We start from the raw sequence: 19,586 nt of genomic DNA on the forward strand, positions 1-19,586 counted from the left end.
GACTTTCCTGAGCTGTGATTGAACTTTTTTTTTTTTTTTTTGAGATGGAGTCTCAATCTGTCACCCAGGCTGGAGTGCTATGGTGCGATCTTGGTTCACTGCAAGCTCCGCCTCCCAGGTTCACGCCATTCTCCTGACTCAGCCTCCCGAGTAACTGGGACTACAGGCACCCGCCACCACGCCTGGCTAATTTTTTATATTTTTAGTAGAGATGGGGTTTCACCATGTTAGCCAGGATGGTCTTGATTTCCTGACCTCATGATCCACCTGCCTCAGCCTCCCAAAGTGCTGAGATTACAGGGGTAAGCCACCACGCCTGGCCGTGATTGAACTTAGATGTGAAGATTAATGTATTGGGGCATTATTTCTATGAAATCTTTTCTGCCCCTTCTATTTCTTCTCTTTCTGGGAGTCCCGTTAAGCATATTTTGATACACTTGATAGTGTCTCTTAGGTCTTTGATGTTCTGTTTTTTTCTTCATTTTTTTTCTTTCTCTTCTTCAGTGTGGATACATTTTATAGATCTATTTTTAAGTTTATAGATTCTCTTTTCTGTCATGTTAAATCTGCTGTTGAGTCTCTCTAGTGCAGTTTTCATGTCACTTATTTTAATTTTCAACCCCAGACATGACATTCCAATTTGTAAAATAATTTATATCCCTTTATCGGTATTATCTATTTGAAGAGTCATTTTTGTATGCTTTCCTTTAATTTAAAAAAAAAATATATTTTCCTTTAGGCTTTTTGAGTATATTTACAAGAGCTGTATTTCAGATATCTGTCAAGTCCAACATCTGGATCCTCTTCAAGACAGTTCCTATTACCTATTTTTTCTCTCCATGCATAGCTCACACTTTCCTATCTGTTTCATGTCTTTTAATTTTTGTTGAAAACTGAACATTTATGTGATAGATTGTATGCAATAACCTTTTAAACCAATGCCTTAAATTGAAATACTAATTAATATTAGTTTTCTTGTTTTCCTTTGGTAGTTCTGGTAGTTCAACAATGTAATCCAGTTGAACTATGTAATATTTACTTTTAAAATTCATGTATGATTTCTTCTTTTACTTGTTTACCAAATTAAACTGATCTCATTTGAACTGTCCAATCTAGGTAACCATTATTTTATTATTTATTCTCTGTCTTAAATATTCTTAACTAAGTCGTTACACTCCCTCCAGTTGCTTCTCCCTGCAGAAGCTCCACATGCTAGACTAGCATTCAGTTAAATTACTGTTTTGCAAAATTGAACCCTAGTGTCAGCTTGACCCATGAAGAAGATCTATTTATAATGTTTAATTGGGCAAACATAGTAATAGGGGGCCGGGTGTGGTGGCTCATGCCTGTAATTCCAGCACTTTGGGAGGCCAACATGGGAGGATCACCTGAGGTCAGGAATTCAAGACCAGCCTGCCCAACATGGTGAAACCCCGTCTCTACTAAAAATACAAATTATTAGTTGTGCGTGGTGGCAGGCACCTGTAATCCTTACTCAGGAGGCTACTCAGGAGGCTGAGGTAGGAGAATTGCTTGAACCCGGGAGGTGGAGGTTGCAGTGAGCTGAGGTGGTGCCATTGTACTCTAGCCTGAGTAACAAGAGTGAAACTTCATCTCAAAAAACAAACAAACAAACAAACAACAACAACAACAAACACCAAAAAACCAACAGTAATAGGACCAGAGAAATCAGGAATTTGCCATGTTTTACCTTGTATTTTTAATAGGGGCTCTGAAAGGGAAGATAGGTTCATGAGAACACATCTATAGAGAAACTATTAAGGCCAGGTTCCAATTGAGTGTGGGCTTTTGAAAACTGCTCTGAATACATTCTCAGGTATTTTAGAATTGAGAACTTGTAAATGTACCTATTGCTAGAAAAAACATGCTAAAGAAAAGAGTCACTTTGTGATAAAATAATTAAACTGAGAGCATATACACTTTAGGAATATAAAAATAATCTGTTAATAATTGAAATAAGACAAAAATTATAGCCCTTGTACAGCTTATGTTCTAAATGTGGAGACAGATGATTATAAATGAAAAATTAATGTGTAATATGATATAAGATAATGCTAAGGACCAGGAAGAAAAGTAAAGCAGAATAAGGAGACAGAGTAATAGGGACTGAGGGGAAGAAAAGAGGTGCATTAGGGAACACAGAAAACCACAGTGGTCCAGGTGAAGATAACAGTGGCTTAAATAGGGTGGTGGCTGTGTAGATGCAGAGAAGTATGCAGGTTTGAAATACATTTTGCAAGTTGTATCACTGGGACTTCTTGATGAATTGAATGTGACAAGTGATGAAAAAGTGACAAAACTGAGTGACTCGGAGGTTCTGGCTAGACCAGTGGATATATGGTGATACCGTTTATGAGTTAGACAGGTTAGTAAAAGAATAGTTTTGGTGGTAGAAAGATTTGCTTCATAATTTTTTCTTAATTCTATTTTCCAATTTTTAATTCCTTTTAATTAATCTTGTTGCAGATGTCTGTTTAAATAAAAGAGTGTTTAAATAAAGCTCTAGCTGTTCTGGATATAAAAAAGTTATTTTTGAGAAAAGGGCACAAATTAAATAACCAAACAGTTATAAAGTATAAAATAAACAACTAGTCATAAATAATAAATTAAATAAAAGTAATTAATATGCTTTATGTAATTGGCTAAGTATGTTAAATTTTAGTTAGTTTTCCAAAAGATTTTCTCTATTCAAAGGATATTTGGGAATTTTTCAAGATTTTAACTCCCACTTGTTCTCATGAGAAGCAAAACATTGTGCAAAAACTCACATTTCTAAATCAACAATCAAGTAAGTGCACTATTTTTGAAGTTAGGATCCACCTGCACAGCTACTGTATTAATGCTGCAAACACTAGAAATGGTGCAGTTTTATTCACATCAAATGCCTTCCAAAAACAAATACCATTTTTATTTGCTGACAAATTTCATATACAAACGGTAGAGAGGACAAGAGTCCTGTCCCATGACTCAGTTATTGTGATTTTTCACAAAGTGTGACTAAATAAAACTTCTGTAAGTAGAGTAGATTTTATTGGGATTTATTTTATTTTGCAAACTTAAAACCACTTGAAAACTTTAAATTCCTACCAGTAACATGTGGCTCCCTGGTTGTCGAAGAACCCTTGTTGCTCTTGTGATGTGTTCTATGGCTTCCCTGAAGAACACCATGGAATGAGAAAGCTAGCAGAGGAAATGTGACAAATAAACGGATTATAGGTACAGAAAAATCAAATGTGCACTGTGGTTTTACATACAATTTATTTACAGAAAGGAGAATAACTAGTAATCCAGAGATCTAGATCAGTAAGCTGGTTTTCATTAACATTTAGGGAAGGTAAATTTGTGCAATAAGGATTGTCCCTATGCGAATATTCTTGTGAGTGGATTAGAAGGGTGGTGGTAGAATTGAGAGAAGATAATGAAGAGGTGAACAATAGTACTTAGACTTCCTACCCCCATTCCCTACCCCTTCCCATTCCCCTGCCCCCTTCTCCCTTCCCCCTACTTCCTTTCCCTTCCCCCTTCGCTTCCTTCTTTCCTTCCTTTCCTTCCTCCGTACCCTTCCCTTCCCTTTCCTTCCCTTCCCCTTCCTTCCTTCCTTCCTTCCTTCCTTCCTTCCTTCCTTCCTTCCTTCCTTCCTTCCTTCCTTCCTTCCTTCCTTCCTTCCTTCCTTCCTTCCTCCTCTCCTCTCCTCTCCTTTCCCTTCCTTTTTCTTTTCTTTCTTTCTTTTTTTTTTTTTAGACAGGGTCTTGCTCTGTCATCCAGGTGCAGTGCAGTGGCACAATCATAGCTTACTGCAGCCTCGACCTCCTGGGCTCAAGTGATCCTCTTGCATCAGCCCTGTGTAGCTGGGACTTACAAGCAGGCACTGGCACCACAATGCCAGATTAATTAAATGTGTGTGTGTGTGTGTGTGTGTGTGTGTGTGGAGACAGGGTTTCATTATGTTGACCAGGCTGGTCTCAAACTCCGGGGTTCAATTGATCCTCCTGCCTCAGCCTCCCAAAGTGCTAGGATTACAGGCACAAGCCACCACACCTGGCCTAGGCTGCTTTTCTATTGTTCTGTCTTGGCAAGTAGGATAAGTGGTAGGAGGAAGAGATGCAGAAAGTTGGTTTACAGTGTGTGTGATTTTGTTGGTATCTCTGTTCCAACACATCATTGCCTACAACAATGGGAAAGATGTAAAGAGCCACAACCACTTTGCTGTCCTTTGTTGCTACTTTGGACCCTGTTGCCACACTCTGGTTTGCATTTATCTTCATGAACTCTATTCATTCAACATCCTATAGCCTCAGTTGTGTACCTTGTCTTTAAAATTATACCCTATCAAATGAGACAAAATAAGATGAAATAACATAAAACTGTACTTCTAATGGTCTGCTTTAAAATACAAAGGTAAACGTTTTTCTCTGATCTCTTCCCCTCTCTCTCTCTTTTTCTCTCTCGCTCTCTCTCTCACACATACATCCCTCTTAAAAATACTGATTTGATATACGTATCTGTTTGTATATAAAAATAAATAAATATATACATATATAGTACGCCTCAGATTTTTATATAGTATATGTGTTTACCTCCGAAGAAATTGAACCCAACTTCATTTGGAATTCATTAAGTACACTGGCAAGTTTATTATAGTCATTGGTATTCTGATAGCTCTTTCTTCTATGAGTCTTGTTTATATCCAAGAAGTCCAAAAATACAGTTGAGTGATTCATCAGGTTTTCTTGGGTCCACTGAATCTATTGCAAGATAAGAATTTAACACTATCATCAATAGCACAATTCTATTTGTTATCAACACTAATAGTATATATCTGTGTTGGAGAAGCTCCTGGCACAGTGGATCTAGGACTAACCTGTTCTTAACTTTTTTGTGTGCTATAAACTCCTTTTGACAGTGAAGCCTGCGGATCCTTTCTCAGAATAATATTTTAAAATGTATATAGCAAAATATAAGGGTTATAAAAATCCCCAAATATATTAGAATATAGTTTTATTTAAGAACCCTTTGAGGGTCTGTGGATCCCAGGTTAAGAACTCCTGTTGCTAGAAATATCTTGTAGTTCCAGCAACAATCTGAGTAAAAGAATCTTCCCTTAGTTTACCACTACCGTTCTGCAAGTTTCTACATGTGCTTTCCTTGTTTACTTGGCAAATTCTTGCTTATCTTTCACACCAAGGTCATGGGTTACTTCTTATTTGAAGTCTGACCATCTCCCTCTCTCCTAAAATCAGGTGGAATAAATTACTGTTTCCTCCTTTGTTCCACCACTATATTGTGTGCATAGGTCTGTCATAGCACTTACAGAAATGTATTGCACTTTTTAGGTTGTAATGTGCGTGGAGGCAGGGTCCGTGCTAGTCCTAGGTAGTCCTCAGCACTTATCCCACTTGCTATCTGGCACTGAGAATTCTTGATAGGCATTCAGAAGATGTTTGTTTGGCAAATGGCTAACTGAAGATTGAGGGGTGGTATGGTATGATAATTTGAAAATATATGTCATTAGATATCCTAGGTTTGAATAATGACTCCGCCACTTAACTAGCAGGGTAACCTTAGGTGAGATCTTAATCTTACTCTGCTCAGTTTCTTGATCTGTAAAATGAGGATAATAACAGGACCTATATCATAGGGTGTTATGAATTAAGATTAAAGTGAGTAATGATATGTAAAGCTCTTAACACTGTGCTTGGCACATTGTATTAATTATTAGAGTTTTATTTTTTTTTTTAAGTCAACTAACTGACCAATTAAGTGATACTGTATAAACTGAAATTCTCACAGGAATAATTTACATCCTTACATCCTTAAGAAAGATTTGGTCAATATAATCTTGAATTTGGGGTACTGTAGTCGCTTTTGCTGTCCACAGGACTGACCCCTGCTAGGGCAGGATCCAATTCCCTAACTATTTGCTTGCTCATTTTCTACTGCCTCTGTATCTATTCCTTAGTCTGGTAAAGTCTCAAAACCGAATTATGGTTGGCATTTATAGGGAGTTTAGGAACTTCTCCCAAGATAGTAATAAGCTGTCTTTAAGAAATGCAAATCAAAACTACAATTAGATACCATTGAACACCAGTCAGAATGGCTAATACTAAACAGTCAAAAAATAACAGATGCTGGTGAGGATGCAGAGAAAAAGGAACACTTATACACTGTTGGTGGGAACTGAAATTAGTTTAACCGTTGTGGAAGACAGTGTGGTGATTCCTAAAAGTTCTAGAAACAGAACTACCATCTGACCCAGCAATCCCATTAGTGGGCATATCTCCAAAGGAATATAAATCGTTTTATCATAAAGACACACTCACACATATGTTCATATTTCCTGGGCTTTGTTAATGAGAAGAATGAAGCTGGCACCACCAGAGAAGACAGAAAAAGAAAAGAGTCCACCTTTGAGAAGGAAATGTTCTCCTTAATTCTCTTGAAAGGAGATGGCAAAAAATTCTAGTAATGGAGCCTAGATCACTGATCCATTTAGTCACATTCTTTTAGTGTGATCAGTTTATTGAAACACATTCCTTTGTGACCTAGATTAAAAGACAGGCAGTAAGAAAACTAAAGTTCAAAGGGATGGAGGAGGATGAGGAATCTTGCTGAAGTATCAAGAGAGTGGAGAGTTCTGCGAGTCCTGGAGAAAAATGAACAGTTTTGAGGTTGCTAAGGGGCCAAAAGCATGCGCAAAGGCATCAATGATTTTATCCTCTCCAGCATATCTATAGTTTTAGACATTTTCAAGTGGAAATGGAATTGTTAATACAATTACATTTCTTTCAGTATTATATAAATTTTTGAGGACTTTCACGAAGCAACATATTTTGCCCAATAATCCACTTAAAACAATTTTTGTTGTTGTTGTTGTTTTGAGACGGAGTCTCGCTCTGTTGCCCAGGATGGAGTGCAGTGCCCCATGTTGGCTCACTGCAAGCTCCTCCTCCTGGATTCATGCCATTCTGCCTCAGCCTCCCGAGTAGCTGGGACTACAGATGCCCGCCACCATGCCCGGCTGATTTTTTGTGTTTTTAGTAGAGACGGGGTTTCACGTGTTAGCCAGGATGGTCTCGATCTCCTGCCTTCATGATCTGCCCGCCTCGGCCTCCCAAAGTGCTGGGATTACAGGCATGAGCCACTTCGCCCGGCCAATAATTTTTAAAATGTAAATTTACCTGAAAATAGTTCTCAAGTTCCTTTGAAAGCAACCGATAGAAAAGGCTTTTATCAGTGAAATCAATTAAGCGATCATGAAATACTCGGGTGACTTCATGAACAAAGAGCAGAGCAGCCATCTCTTTGGAGTTAATAACAGTCCTGTCAGCTTGCAGCAATCCCAGGAGAAGCTGTTAGGGATTTAAAAATAACATTAAAAAAAAATTAGCAGGGTAGTATGTGAAGCGAAGGCTCAATTTTTGCAGGTTTATGATCCATAAAAATAGAAGCAATTATCCAAGGTAAGAATTGTGAATTTCTACAAGTGATAATCTGAAGTTTTGATGAGATGGGAAAGTGATAAGATAGGGAAAATTGGTTTGGAATCACTCTTAGAGGGAGGGGGACTTGGGGACTCCTCAGTCACATCTAATGGGGGCCTTGCTAGGATGGGAGTCTCGACTACAGTGCTGACATGGAGGCAGGGTGTTGCAGGTGATATCGAGGTACTTCCTAATGTTAATATGTTTTAGCATTCTAAATGTGGATTAAAAATGTTACAGCCCATTTGACAGATTACGTGTGCTATTTAGGGCTAAAGTCCCACAGTCAGGGGAGAAAGATATCAAATTCAAGAATTGATTTTCTTAACATTTCAATTTTGAAAATTCTTTGGCCATGGCTGATAACTAAGTCAGCACTGTTGGCAAAATCTGTGAAAATTCAAGCATGTTTATGAAATGCATACATGCTTTCATTTTCTGACAGCCACAAAAAAATCTCAGAAATAAAGCAAACCCCAAATCTGTGTTATAACCTTGTCACTTCTTTCTCTGCTGAGGATCTTAGCCAATATTCTAACACTCTTAGGGATTTCATCATTGAATTATTTGCTCGGAATTGTTTTAACAATTTTCTTCAACAAATTCATGGGATAAGCTGCTAATAAATAGCAAAACTAACCAACATTCATTTCCCCTTTTACCCTTCTAACAATCTAATGTTGACAGTATGAGAGAGAGCAACTTATTTTAAAAAATAAACTAGAGAATGAACATTAAAACAAACCTTAAACATATCTCGAAGATTAAACATGTAGTGACATTTTGTTGGAGTTGGTAACATATTCTGACGTACTTGATGGTATATAGCTAGGGAACAAGATATTATCTGATCCTTACTTTTCTGAACTTCAGGTATGAAGTTATTGATGGAGAAATAAATTCCCAAATGAGCCTTTAAAAAGAAATGTTATAATTTAGTTTGCCAAAAATTTTAGGTATTGACTACTTCCACTAAAAAGCAGACTTGTGTACTATAATGGAGGATTAATTTCATTAAATGTTAAAATTAAAATCCATTTAACATAGGATAGTAGATTAGTGAAAACAAAACAAAACACTCTAGGGGTTGCCAACTGGAGAAAATTCCAATTGGTTCTAGTATGTTGAATGCTCTGAAGGGATGTGATACGTTTTCTTTGGGGACAATTTATGTTTCCCCTCCATATACACCAGGTGTGCTGGGAATTCTTCCATCTCCTTGCTCTCCATGAGATGTTACAGGAAGTGTAAACTGACAAAACTATTACCTTAGTCTGGATTGATTATACAGGTATATATTCTTTGAAAAATTCTGAAATATCTTACTGGAAAGATGACTCAACTTGAAATCTAGTGTAACTAGAAAAAAAATTTTAAGCAAGATTATGAAACTCTTCAACACGAATCTTTCTTCTTTAATATAAAATTTAAAGATTCATTTTTAAATTCAAGTTTTCAAAAAGCACTTGGTAATTCTGATACAGTTGGTAAATAGTTCACACCTGAAAAACATCCTGTTTTAGAAGAAAGTCTACCTGTATGCCAATTCAGACCGAGGTAATAGTTTGTGTAGCATTTTTTTTTAATTCCATAAGAAAATGAAAAGAGCAAATCAATTCTGGCAAAAACCAGGGTATGTGTGTTAAAAATGCAGATTTCTGCATGCCATGCCAGATATACTGGATCAGAATCTCTGAGGATAAAGTCCTAAAATCTACATTTTAACGTGCATTGCACATACACCACAAGTGTTTATTTTACACATAATAATTTATGCTTTTGATATGTAGAACCAAATTATAATAGTCCAGAAAACATAGGGGGAAATAAAATCTATCCCCTTAAAGTAATTTTCTTTCAATATTAGTGGATTTAAGTTCTCATATTTTTCCTTATTCTGGGAAATTAATTTTTTTCAGTAGAAAATGAACTAGATGTGTTACCTGGAAAATAGTACATAAGATGTCTTGTGAAGGATGAGGTAATACCAGCATGGAAAAGTGTTTGAGGAGACGTGGGCTGATATCATTCACAACTGGAACACAAGCTGCAACTATAGACAGATCTTGAATATTCTGTGATAAGGATAACAAGGAAGAGTAACTGAATGCATCTGTAGGAAGTGAAGTATGTACCTACGTCACTGTTCCAAATTAAACAAAACATTTAAAAACATTTAGACAAAAATATTTAATTACTATTTATTGCAAAAACAAAGATTACAGTGGTAATAGAAATCTATCTTAGAAATAACACAACCTAAAATATAATCTCAAGATATGTTATTTCTTGAAGGCTTTCTAAATGTCACCAGGAAATGGTCCTTTCTAAAAAAATTATTATACTTTAAGTTCTAGGGTACATGTGCACAAGGTGCAGGTTTGTTACCTATGTATACATGTGCCATGTTGGTGTGCTGCACCCACGGTTACTGTAGCTTTGTAGTATATTTTGAAGTCAGGTAGCGTGATGCCTCCAGCTTTGTTCTTTTGGCTTAGGATTCTCTTGGCAATGCGGGCTCTTTTTTGGCTCCATATAAACTTTAAAGTAGTTTTTTCCAATTCTATGAAGAAAGTCATTGGTAGCTTGATGGGGATGGCATTGAATCTATAAATTACCTTGGGCAGTATGGCGATTTTCATGACGTTGATTCTTTCTAACCATGAGCATGGAATGTCCTTCCATTTGTTTATGTCCTCTTTTATTTTACAGAGCAGTGGTTTGTAATTCTCCTTGAAGAGGTCCTTCACATCCCTTGTAAGCTGGATTTCTAGGTATTTTATTCTCTTTGAAGCAATTGTGAATGGGATTTCACTCATGATTTGGCTCTCTGTTTGTTATTGGTGTATAGGAATGCTTGTGATTTTTGCACATTGATTTTGTGTCCTGAGACTTTGCTGAAGTTACTTATCAGTTTAAGGAGATTTTGGCCTGAGACAATGGGGTTTTCTTTTTTTTTTTCCTCTTGTAAATTATACTTTTTCTTATTGTTTAAAATTATACTTTATGTTCTAGGGTACATGTGCACAACGTGCAGGTTTGGTACATATGTATACATGTGCCGTGTTGGTGTGCTGCACCCATTAACTCGTGATTTGCATTAGGTATATCTCCTAATGCTATCCCTCCCCCCTACGCCTACTCAACAACAGGCCCCAGTGTGTGATGATCCCCTTCCTGTGTCCAAGTGATCTCATTGTTCAATTCCCACCTATGAGTGAGAACATGCGGTGTTTGGTTTTCTGATCTTGCGATAAGTTTGCTCAGAATGATGGTTTCCAGCTGCATCCATGTCCCTACAAAGGACATGAACTCATCCTTTTTTATGGCTGCATAGTATTCCATGGTGTATATGTGCCACATTTTCTTAATCCAGTCTTTGATGGACATTTGGGTTGGTTCCAAGTCTTTACTATTGTGAATAGTGCCACAATAAACATACATGTGCCTGTGTCTTTATAGCAGCATGATTTATAATCCTTTGGGTATATCCCCAGTAATGGGATGACTGGGTCAAATGGTATTTCTAGTTCTAGATCCTTGAAGAATTGCCACACTGTCTTCCACAATGGTTGAACAAGTTTACAATCCCACCAACAGTGTAAAAGTGTTCCTATTTCTCCACATTAAATGATCGCCATTATAACTGGTGTGAGATGGTATCTCATTGTGGTTTTGATTTGCATTTCTCTGATGGCTAGTGATGATGAGCATTTCTTCATGTTTCTATTGGCTGCATAAATGTCTTCTTTTGAGAAGCGTCTGTTCATATCCTTTGCCCGCTTTTTGATGGGGTTGTTTTTTTTCTCATAAATTTGTTTAAGTTATTTGTAGGTTCTGGATATTAGCCCTTTGTCAGATGAGTAGATTGCAAAAATTTTCTCCCATTCTGTAGGTTGCCTGTTCACTCTGATGGTAGTTTCTTTTGCTGTGTAGAAGCTCTTTAGTTTAATTAGATCCTATTTGTCAATTTTGGCTTTTGTTGCCATGGCTTTTGGTGTTTTAGACATGAAGTCCCTGTCCATGCCTATGTCCTGAATGGTATTGCCTAGGTTTTCTTCTGGGTTTTTATGGCTTTAGGTCTAACATTTAAGTCTCTAATCCATCTTGAATTAATTTTTGTATAAGGAGTAAGGAAGGGATCCAGTTTCAACTTTCTACTTATGGCTACCCAGTTTTCCCAGCACCATTTATTATATAGGAACTCCTTTCCCCATTTCTTGTTTTTGTCAGGTTTGTCAAAGATCAGATGGCTGTAGATGTGTGGTATTATTTCTGAGGGCTCTGTTCTGTTCCATTGGTCTATATCTCTGTTTTGGTACCAGTGCCATGCTGTTTTGGTTACTGTAGCCTTGTAGTATAGTTTGAAGTCAGGTAGCATGATGCCTCCAGCTTTGTTCTTTTGGCTTAGGATTGTCTTGCCAATGTGGGTCCTTTTTTGGTTCCATATGAACTTTAAAGTAGTTTTTTCCAATTCTGTGAAGAAAGTAATTAGTAGCTTAATGGGGATGGCATTGAATCTATAAATTACCTTGGGCAGTGTGGCCATTTTCACAATATTGATTCTTCCTATCCATGAGCATGGAATGTTCTTCCATTTGTTTGTGTCCTCTTTTATTTCATTGAGCTGTGGTTTGTAGTTCTCCTTGAAGAGGTCCTTCACATCCCTTGTAAGTTGGATTCCTAGGTATTTTATTCTCTTTGAAGCAATTGTGAATGGGAGTTCAGTCATGACTTGGCTCTCTGTTTGTCTGTTATTGGTGTATAGGAATGCTTGTGATTTTTGCACATTGATTTTGTATCCTGAGACTTTGTTGAAGTTGCTTATCAGCTTAAGGAGATTTTGGGCTGAGACGATGGGGTTTTCTAAGTATACAATCATGTCATCTGCAAACAGGGACAAATTGACTTCTTCTTTTCCTAACTGAATACCCTTGATTTCTTTCTCTTGCCTGATTGCCCTAGCCGGAACTTCCAACACTATGTTGAATAGGAGTGGTGAGAGAGGGCATCCCTGTCTTGTGCCAGGTTTCAAGGGGAATGCTTCCAGTTTTTGCCCATTTAGTATGATATTGGCTGTGGGTCTGTCATAAATAACTCTTATTATTTTGAGATATGTCCCATCAATACCTAATTTATTGAGAGTTTTTAGCATGAAGGGCTGTTGAATTTTGTCAAAGGCCTTTTCTGCATATATTGAGATAATCATGTGGTTTTTGTCTTTGGTTTTGTTTATATCATGGATTTCGTTTATTGATTTAAAACAAAACAAAACACAAAAATAGCAATATGTTATTGAGGTTAGCAAAGAGGCTTCTGGTGATAAGTGAGAAATCAGAAGAGCCAATTGAGTGTGCCTCTAGAATGGCCAGGCTTTTTCCTGCTTATATCCAGGCTCAAGGCCACAGCAATCCCATAAAAGGCCTGCTGTGACTATTTTCTGGTCAGTTCAGGGAACTTGTTCTGGCTGGGCATTCCAGACCCTATTTCTTGCCTTCTCTTTTTTCTAGTCTCCTGGATTCTCCCTGGTGGGCTGCACCTGGATTCTTCCCCTCTGCCTTGGCTTGTGGGTTGTTTCAGTCTGACTGACATCTGACCTGATAGCCCTCACATGCCAGTTTGCCTTATTCAGGATCCTGGGCCCAAGTTTGTCTGAGACATGAAACCATTTGTAATGCAACCGCTGTATTTTATAGATGAGGAATCTGAGCCCTAGAAAGTTTAAGTAAAGTTAAAGAGGTCTGAAATATAGGGCTTATGATTTCCAGATAAAGACCCAAACAGAGAGAAAAGTGCATTTGAATTTCTATATTTTTAAATTTTTTTATTTTTATTTTTTTTCTATTTATTTATTTATTTATTATTATTATACTTTAAGTTCTAGGGTACATGTGCATAATGTGCAGGTTTGTTACATATGTATACTTGTGCCATGTTGCTGTGCTGCACCCATCAACTCGTCAGCACCCATCAACTCGTCATTTACATCAGGTATAACTCCCAATGCAATCCCTCCCCCCTCCCCCCTCCCCATGATAGGCCCCGGTGTGTGATGTTCCCCTTCCCGAGTCCAAGTGATCTCATTAAAAAGTAAGCCACTCTGGCCAGGCACGGTGGCTCACGCCTATAATCCCAGCATTTTGGGAGGCCAAGGCAGGTGGATCACTAGGTCAGGAGATCGAGACCATGCTGGCTAACACGGTGAAACCCCCTCTCCACTAAAAATACAAAAAATTAGCTGGGCGTGGTGGCGGGCGCCCGTAGTCCCAGCTACTTGGGAGGCTGAGGCAGGAGAATGGCATGAACCTGGGAGATGGAGTTTGCAGTGAGCGGAGATAGCGCCACTGCACTCCAACCTGGTGACAGAGCAAGACATCATCTCGGGGGGGAAAAAAGAAAAAGAGCCATTCTGATTTAGGTTGAATGTAACAAAAACAATTGCACAGAAATATCTCGTTGGGAATTTTTTTTTGACTGTGATATTTCTGAAAATGCTGTATCTGTGGTCTTAAGATAAAGATATAGACTAGTCTTATACAGACATTACGGATGTATATGGTGGGCCACATTTTTACTGGCTTTTCTCACAACTAACTAAAATTTGATGCCTTGAAAAATTTGATTAACTACTGATACAGTTAACAATAATGAGCATTATTTGACTCAGAAACCAAATCTCGAGGACATACATGCAATTTTTACTAAGATTTAAACCTATTAAAATTAAGATTTCAACCTATTAAAATTAAGATTTCTATAAACCCATGGACCTAATTGCAAATATATGATTAATATAGTTAGTTTAGGGTCTCAACTTTGCTTAACATGTCTATATGGCCAGAATTTCTAACTTTCTCAAGTAATTCACTCAACATTGTTATAAACATTTAATTTAGTGTAAGAAACAATATTTAATGTGAACAAAATCTTAGTATATACTATACCTTCCATGTATTTTTTGCAGTATCATAAACCCCTCCCAAATCTAACAATTGTCTTATCAATTCCAGGGGTGGTTGTGCTCCATACGTATCCGATACTGGCATATTCATATCATCAATAAATACTATAATCTTAAGAAAGACAAAAAGTTTTAAAATATACATTAGTATACCTTTCTTTAAATTATGAATTTGGAATATTATGGTTGGGGTAAGCACAAATTAGGAATATTATGCTATAGAGTAAGCACAAAATCAGGTGTAATAACATGTCTAATTTTCTATTTAGAAACAGCAGACCGAATTCTATTTAGAAGATATGATTTTTAAAAACAATAAGTTTTCAAAATAGCAAACATTTTATTCACCTTCTATAGATCTATAAAAATTATATCTGACAATAGTTATAAATATATTTGATGCTGGATAAAGCAATGTAATTATGGCTATTACACAGGAACATGACTATTATTCATTCAAGATTTACTTACTGAATGCCTACTATTGGCCAGGCACTATTGTAGTATTTAGCTATTTATTCCATATGCACCCTGGTTTAGGAGGAATAAGGCTATCATCTGGAACCAGACTTAAAAAATTCCACTGTAAGTGCTGTTGTCATGAACAATAAGCAGAAAATTCAGATACATTTCCAAATTTTAAACCTGTGTTAATGTCCACCTTTGAAAATATTGTGCACTGAGGTGTACTGATTGTAATCTCTGTGTGCACTAATTCCTTTAGACTATTTATTTTTGCAAAACAAGCAAGGTAAAAAACCCACAAATAGACATATGATTGGAATTATCTAATTACCTAATTTGTAACTGTAAAATATAAGATTGGAATTACCTAATTACCTAATTTGTAACTGTAAAATATAATTTTATATATAAAAAATATATTTTTTAGTAAGACACTCAGTTTTTCCCCTTTTGTATCACAAACTGACTGAAATTTCTCTTGCTTGCATTTTCTATTGGTGAGATTAGGTTGCTCAGTTATTCACCTTTTCAAAATCCCTAAAGTTTACCCATGTAGGCAAAGACCAAGTTTATCTGTATCTTCATTTAAAATCAAGGAAATCTGAAGCAAATCCTTAAGCTCCTGAAATTGAATTGAAACTCTTAGAGTCCCAACCCATGGTCACAGGAAGAAAGTGTGGTAGAATATATAGTAACAAAGCAGTTGGCAACTAACACATTTTCCAGTCTACTTATCTTTAGCAAGATTTCAGTAGCTTCTTTTGGCCTTAATAATTCTAAATCAGTGTAATTCAACATACTGGAAATCAAATAATATTGATTTGAAAATCAAAGTTTCTGTTATACATTGCATCTTCTAAGATGTTCAAAAGTGTGTGTTATACAAATATTTTCCTTCTGATTAGTATTAATTAAAATAAACTATCACTTGAATAGCCTAAGCAGATTATTGAACAGGTATGAGACATATTTTACCCTGTTGTTTTTTGGTGCTCCAAGAGTATCTTTAGTTCTTCTTATTAACTTCTTAAGAATCATCTCTTTGGTTTTGGCAGCTGTCATATTGGTGCTAAAATTTATTGTAGAGACTACAACTCCTTTATGACCATGATTTTTAAGTAACTTTTTATCAGTTCTAACTTCTGGCTTTTTAGTGGGATTATCTGTGATGCCAACTATGGAAAGAAAACAAATTCAGGACACTTTAAGAATATTTTTGCTTTATTTTAATGTGTCATGAAATTTGAAAATTACATAATTTTACTATTTTGTTGTCATTTTCAAGAAATTACTCCAATAGAACTTTGGAATATTTCTTTGCTGTTTTATGGTAAATAGTGTCTCTTTGCAACCAAATGCAACAGTACAAAAGCTCAAAGAGTCCTCCATACTTTTATGCATGATAGACACATATAACTTTTTAAGATCTAAAAGCAGCATGCAGTTGTCTGCACCAATGGCATTAAAATTAGGGTATATTCCCTGAGTGAGGATCATCCAGAGGGTAGGCTATAGCTATAGCAACTTAAAAGTGAAAACAAAACCAAAACCTCTTCTGGCAAGATTTGGTGGTCTGGTATCCTTCCCCTTTCTACAGTTATCTCTAGGCCATCCCATCTTTTCCACTTGAGAAGTGGAGTTGCTGTTCCCAAAACTACTGAGTCAGAATTTTCAAGGATGAGGCTCCTGAAACTCCACATGCATTTATTGCATGGCCTGACTTGAGAAGTCCTACAGAATCATACCTTTTCTATTGCAGTGTATGTAAAAGCATCAAAGAGTAGAATAGACAGATATTGCCTTTAGTTACTTCTAGACTTAGTCTACTGTTCCACTGATATATCCACCAGGTATCAGGTAATATATCTATTATATCAGCAGATGTAATACTCCTCTACCAGAACCATTCTAACTTTTGAGTAGGACAGAACAGTTTGAGAGGGTGTGGGATATTTTTTGAGACTTTTTATTTTAAATTACCAATTGAAACTATTATTCCAAGATTCATGAATGTAAGAAATAATATACACATGGTTGTGAAGTTTTGAAACATAGAATAGCTTTGAAACTGTACTACAATACACACTTGAACTTCCAGTTGCTGTCTTATGAGCTTCAGGAATCAAGATGCTGATATTCCGTTTCAGGCTACTGGAATGAAATATTTTAAGGATTCAAAATTAGTTTGTTTACCATAATAGGTGTATTAAACAACAACAAAAAAGTAACAGCATATTGTGAATTTTACTTCTCTCACAAGAAATTTCTGTTTCCACTTTTACAGATGAAATTAGTGTCACCATTAGAACTTATACCAAACTGAACAAAAAATAAGCTAACTTTATAAAACAAACTGGGCAAATTCCTAGGATGCCAGATGGTTGGATATGTTCTCTGAATAGTAAGCCATTACCTCTCGTGTCCCTTTATAAATGTGTTTTGACTTATGGATCACTCAGCAAAGACCCATTCATCTTATTCTGGTCTTGTTTCTATGTGTTTGTTTTTCTTATGTTTGATAGAAAATAGTTGTCTTTCTTTATTGTTAAAACTCACTTCAGCTTAAATATTGAGTATACAGTAAAACTTACTTTTTTCCAGTCTCCATTATTTATGATACTTAAAGAATGATTGTTATGGTATTAAATATTTCAAAATTATTTCTCAGATGTTTAAGGCCTTAAGTGTAGTAGGATTCTATTCCAAAATCATTAGTGTAAGACATAGATGATGGTGGCTTGGACTAAAAGAGGCATTGGAAAAAAAAATAGAGGAAATCAAGATATATGTGAAGATAGAACAGACATTACTAGTAGAATATTAGATGTAGTGCAGGGCAAAAATGGGGACCTAGGGATAATCAGATGGGCTATAAGAGATAGGTTGGTGAGAGGAAAGGGGGAAATTAAAAGATGATTCCCAGGTCTCAGGGTTGAATAACTGGGTCCCATTTATTGAGATAAGAAGTACTAGAGGAAGGATAGGTTTGGAAGAGAAATCAATGGTTATGTTTTGGTTATGTTAACGGTGACATGTTTATATATACATATATCTTGCATAGTAGGATATATGCATCTAATGATTAGAGGAAAAGTCTGATATGTGTATCTCCACAATTCCATCTTCTTATGTAATTCAAACAATACTAGGCTTCTCTAATATTTTAACAGACTTAGGAACTCAAAAATTTTTTCGTTTTATTTGCATAAGGTAGATTTATTTTTTGTTCTTTTTTTTCTTCAGGAAGAAACAAATAGAATGACAGAGACAAAGTTATTTGTCAAGAGCATTTTAACATTTGATGACCATACTGCCCAAAGCAATCTACAGATTTAATGCAATTCTTACAAAAAGATCAATGTCATTTTTCACAGGATTAAAAAAATACTAAAATTTATATGGAATCAAAGACACACTGAATAGCAAAAGCAATCCTAAGCAAAAAGAACAAACTTAGAGGCATCACATTACCCAACTTCAGATTATCTACAAGGCTATAGTAATCAAAACAGGATGTACTGGTATAAAAGTAGACACATAGATTGATGGAACAAAACAGAGAACCCAGAAATAAAGCCAAATACTTACAACCAACTGACCTTTGACAAACCAGACAAAAACATACACTGCGGAAATACATTCTATTCAAAAATGGTGCTGGGAAAATTGGATAGCCACATATAGAAGAATGAAACTGGATTCCTGTCTCTTACTGTGTGCAAAAATTATCTCAAGATGGATTAAAGACTTGAATGTAAGACCTGAAACCATAGAATTCTAGAAAAACACCTAGCAAAAACTCTTCTGGACATTGGTCTACACAAAGAATTTATGACTAAGACACTAAAGGCAAATGCAACAAAAACTAAAATAAATAAATGAAACCTAATTAAACTAAGAAGCTTCTGCACCACCAAAGAAATAATAAACAGAGTACACAGACAACCTGTGAAAACAGAATGGGAGAAAACATTTGCAAACTATGCATCTGACAAAGGACTAATATCCATAATCTACAAGGAACTCAAATAAATTAGCAAGAAAAAACCAAAACCAAAACATTAAAAGGTGGGCAAATGACATCAACAGCCACTTCACAAAAGAAGAATAGAGTATTTTTACATTTGATAAGGACATATATTTCTAAGGCAATAAAAACCAATATTATGCAAAGCTTTATTTGTATGTTTTAGGTGCATTTTTCAAGAAGGAAAATAGTTTATAGCTGCCCTTTATATCAAGAAAAGACTTAAAATTTGGTTATTTTAAAAATAAATATAATAATTTCTCATTTAGACAAGATTGGGCACTTTCAGGGTGGTATGGCCGTGGGCAGAATTTCTCATTTAAAAAAATGAATCTAGTTGTCAATACTTTTGAAAAGTAAATATTTTCTTCTAAATAGAAAATAGGAATGGCCGATCATAGTAAAGAGACTGAATCAGTAATAAAATGTCCCATTAAAGAAAAGCCCAAAATTGGAAGGTTTATGCTGAATTCTACCAATCATTTAAAAGAGAACTAACGCCACTCCTTCTCAAACTCTTCCAAAACATTGAAATGGAGGGAATACTGCCAAACTCATTTCACAAGGCCAGCATTATCCTAATACCAAAGCCAGAAAAGAACATTACAAGAACAGACAATTACAGACCAAT

At 36.0% G+C, this 19,586-nt stretch overlaps 1 protein-coding gene across 7 annotated transcripts in view; it reads right to left on the minus strand.

The window, feature by feature from the left end:
- Positions 1 to 19,586, minus strand: part of DNAH14 (dynein axonemal heavy chain 14) — a 506,458-nt gene that overhangs the window by 136,176 nt on the left and 350,696 nt on the right. For 5 of the 7 annotated variants that reach the window (XM_050760305.1, XM_050760207.1, XM_050760198.1 and 2 more), the window contains 8 exons: positions 17,015 to 17,079; positions 15,904 to 16,103; positions 14,447 to 14,575; positions 9,446 to 9,577; positions 8,248 to 8,415; positions 7,200 to 7,370; positions 4,599 to 4,766; positions 3,109 to 3,201 (listed from right to left, as the gene is read on the minus strand). The exons of the other annotated variants lie outside the window; for them this stretch is intronic. In XM_050760305.1, the coding sequence (XP_050616262.1) occupies positions 3,109 to 3,201; positions 4,599 to 4,766; positions 7,200 to 7,370; positions 8,248 to 8,415; positions 9,446 to 9,577; positions 14,447 to 14,575; positions 15,904 to 16,103; positions 17,015 to 17,079 (1,126 nt within the window). The remainder of the gene's footprint in view (positions 1 to 3,108; positions 3,202 to 4,598; positions 4,767 to 7,199; positions 7,371 to 8,247; positions 8,416 to 9,445; positions 9,578 to 14,446; positions 14,576 to 15,903; positions 16,104 to 17,014; positions 17,080 to 19,586) is intronic. 7 annotated transcript variants of the gene reach the window in all.

The sequence above is a fragment of the Macaca thibetana genome, chromosome 1 (assembly GCF_024542745.1).
Source record: "Macaca thibetana thibetana isolate TM-01 chromosome 1, ASM2454274v1, whole genome shotgun sequence".
In the NCBI taxonomy this organism is placed as follows: Eukaryota; Metazoa; Chordata; class Mammalia; order Primates; family Cercopithecidae; genus Macaca; species Macaca thibetana.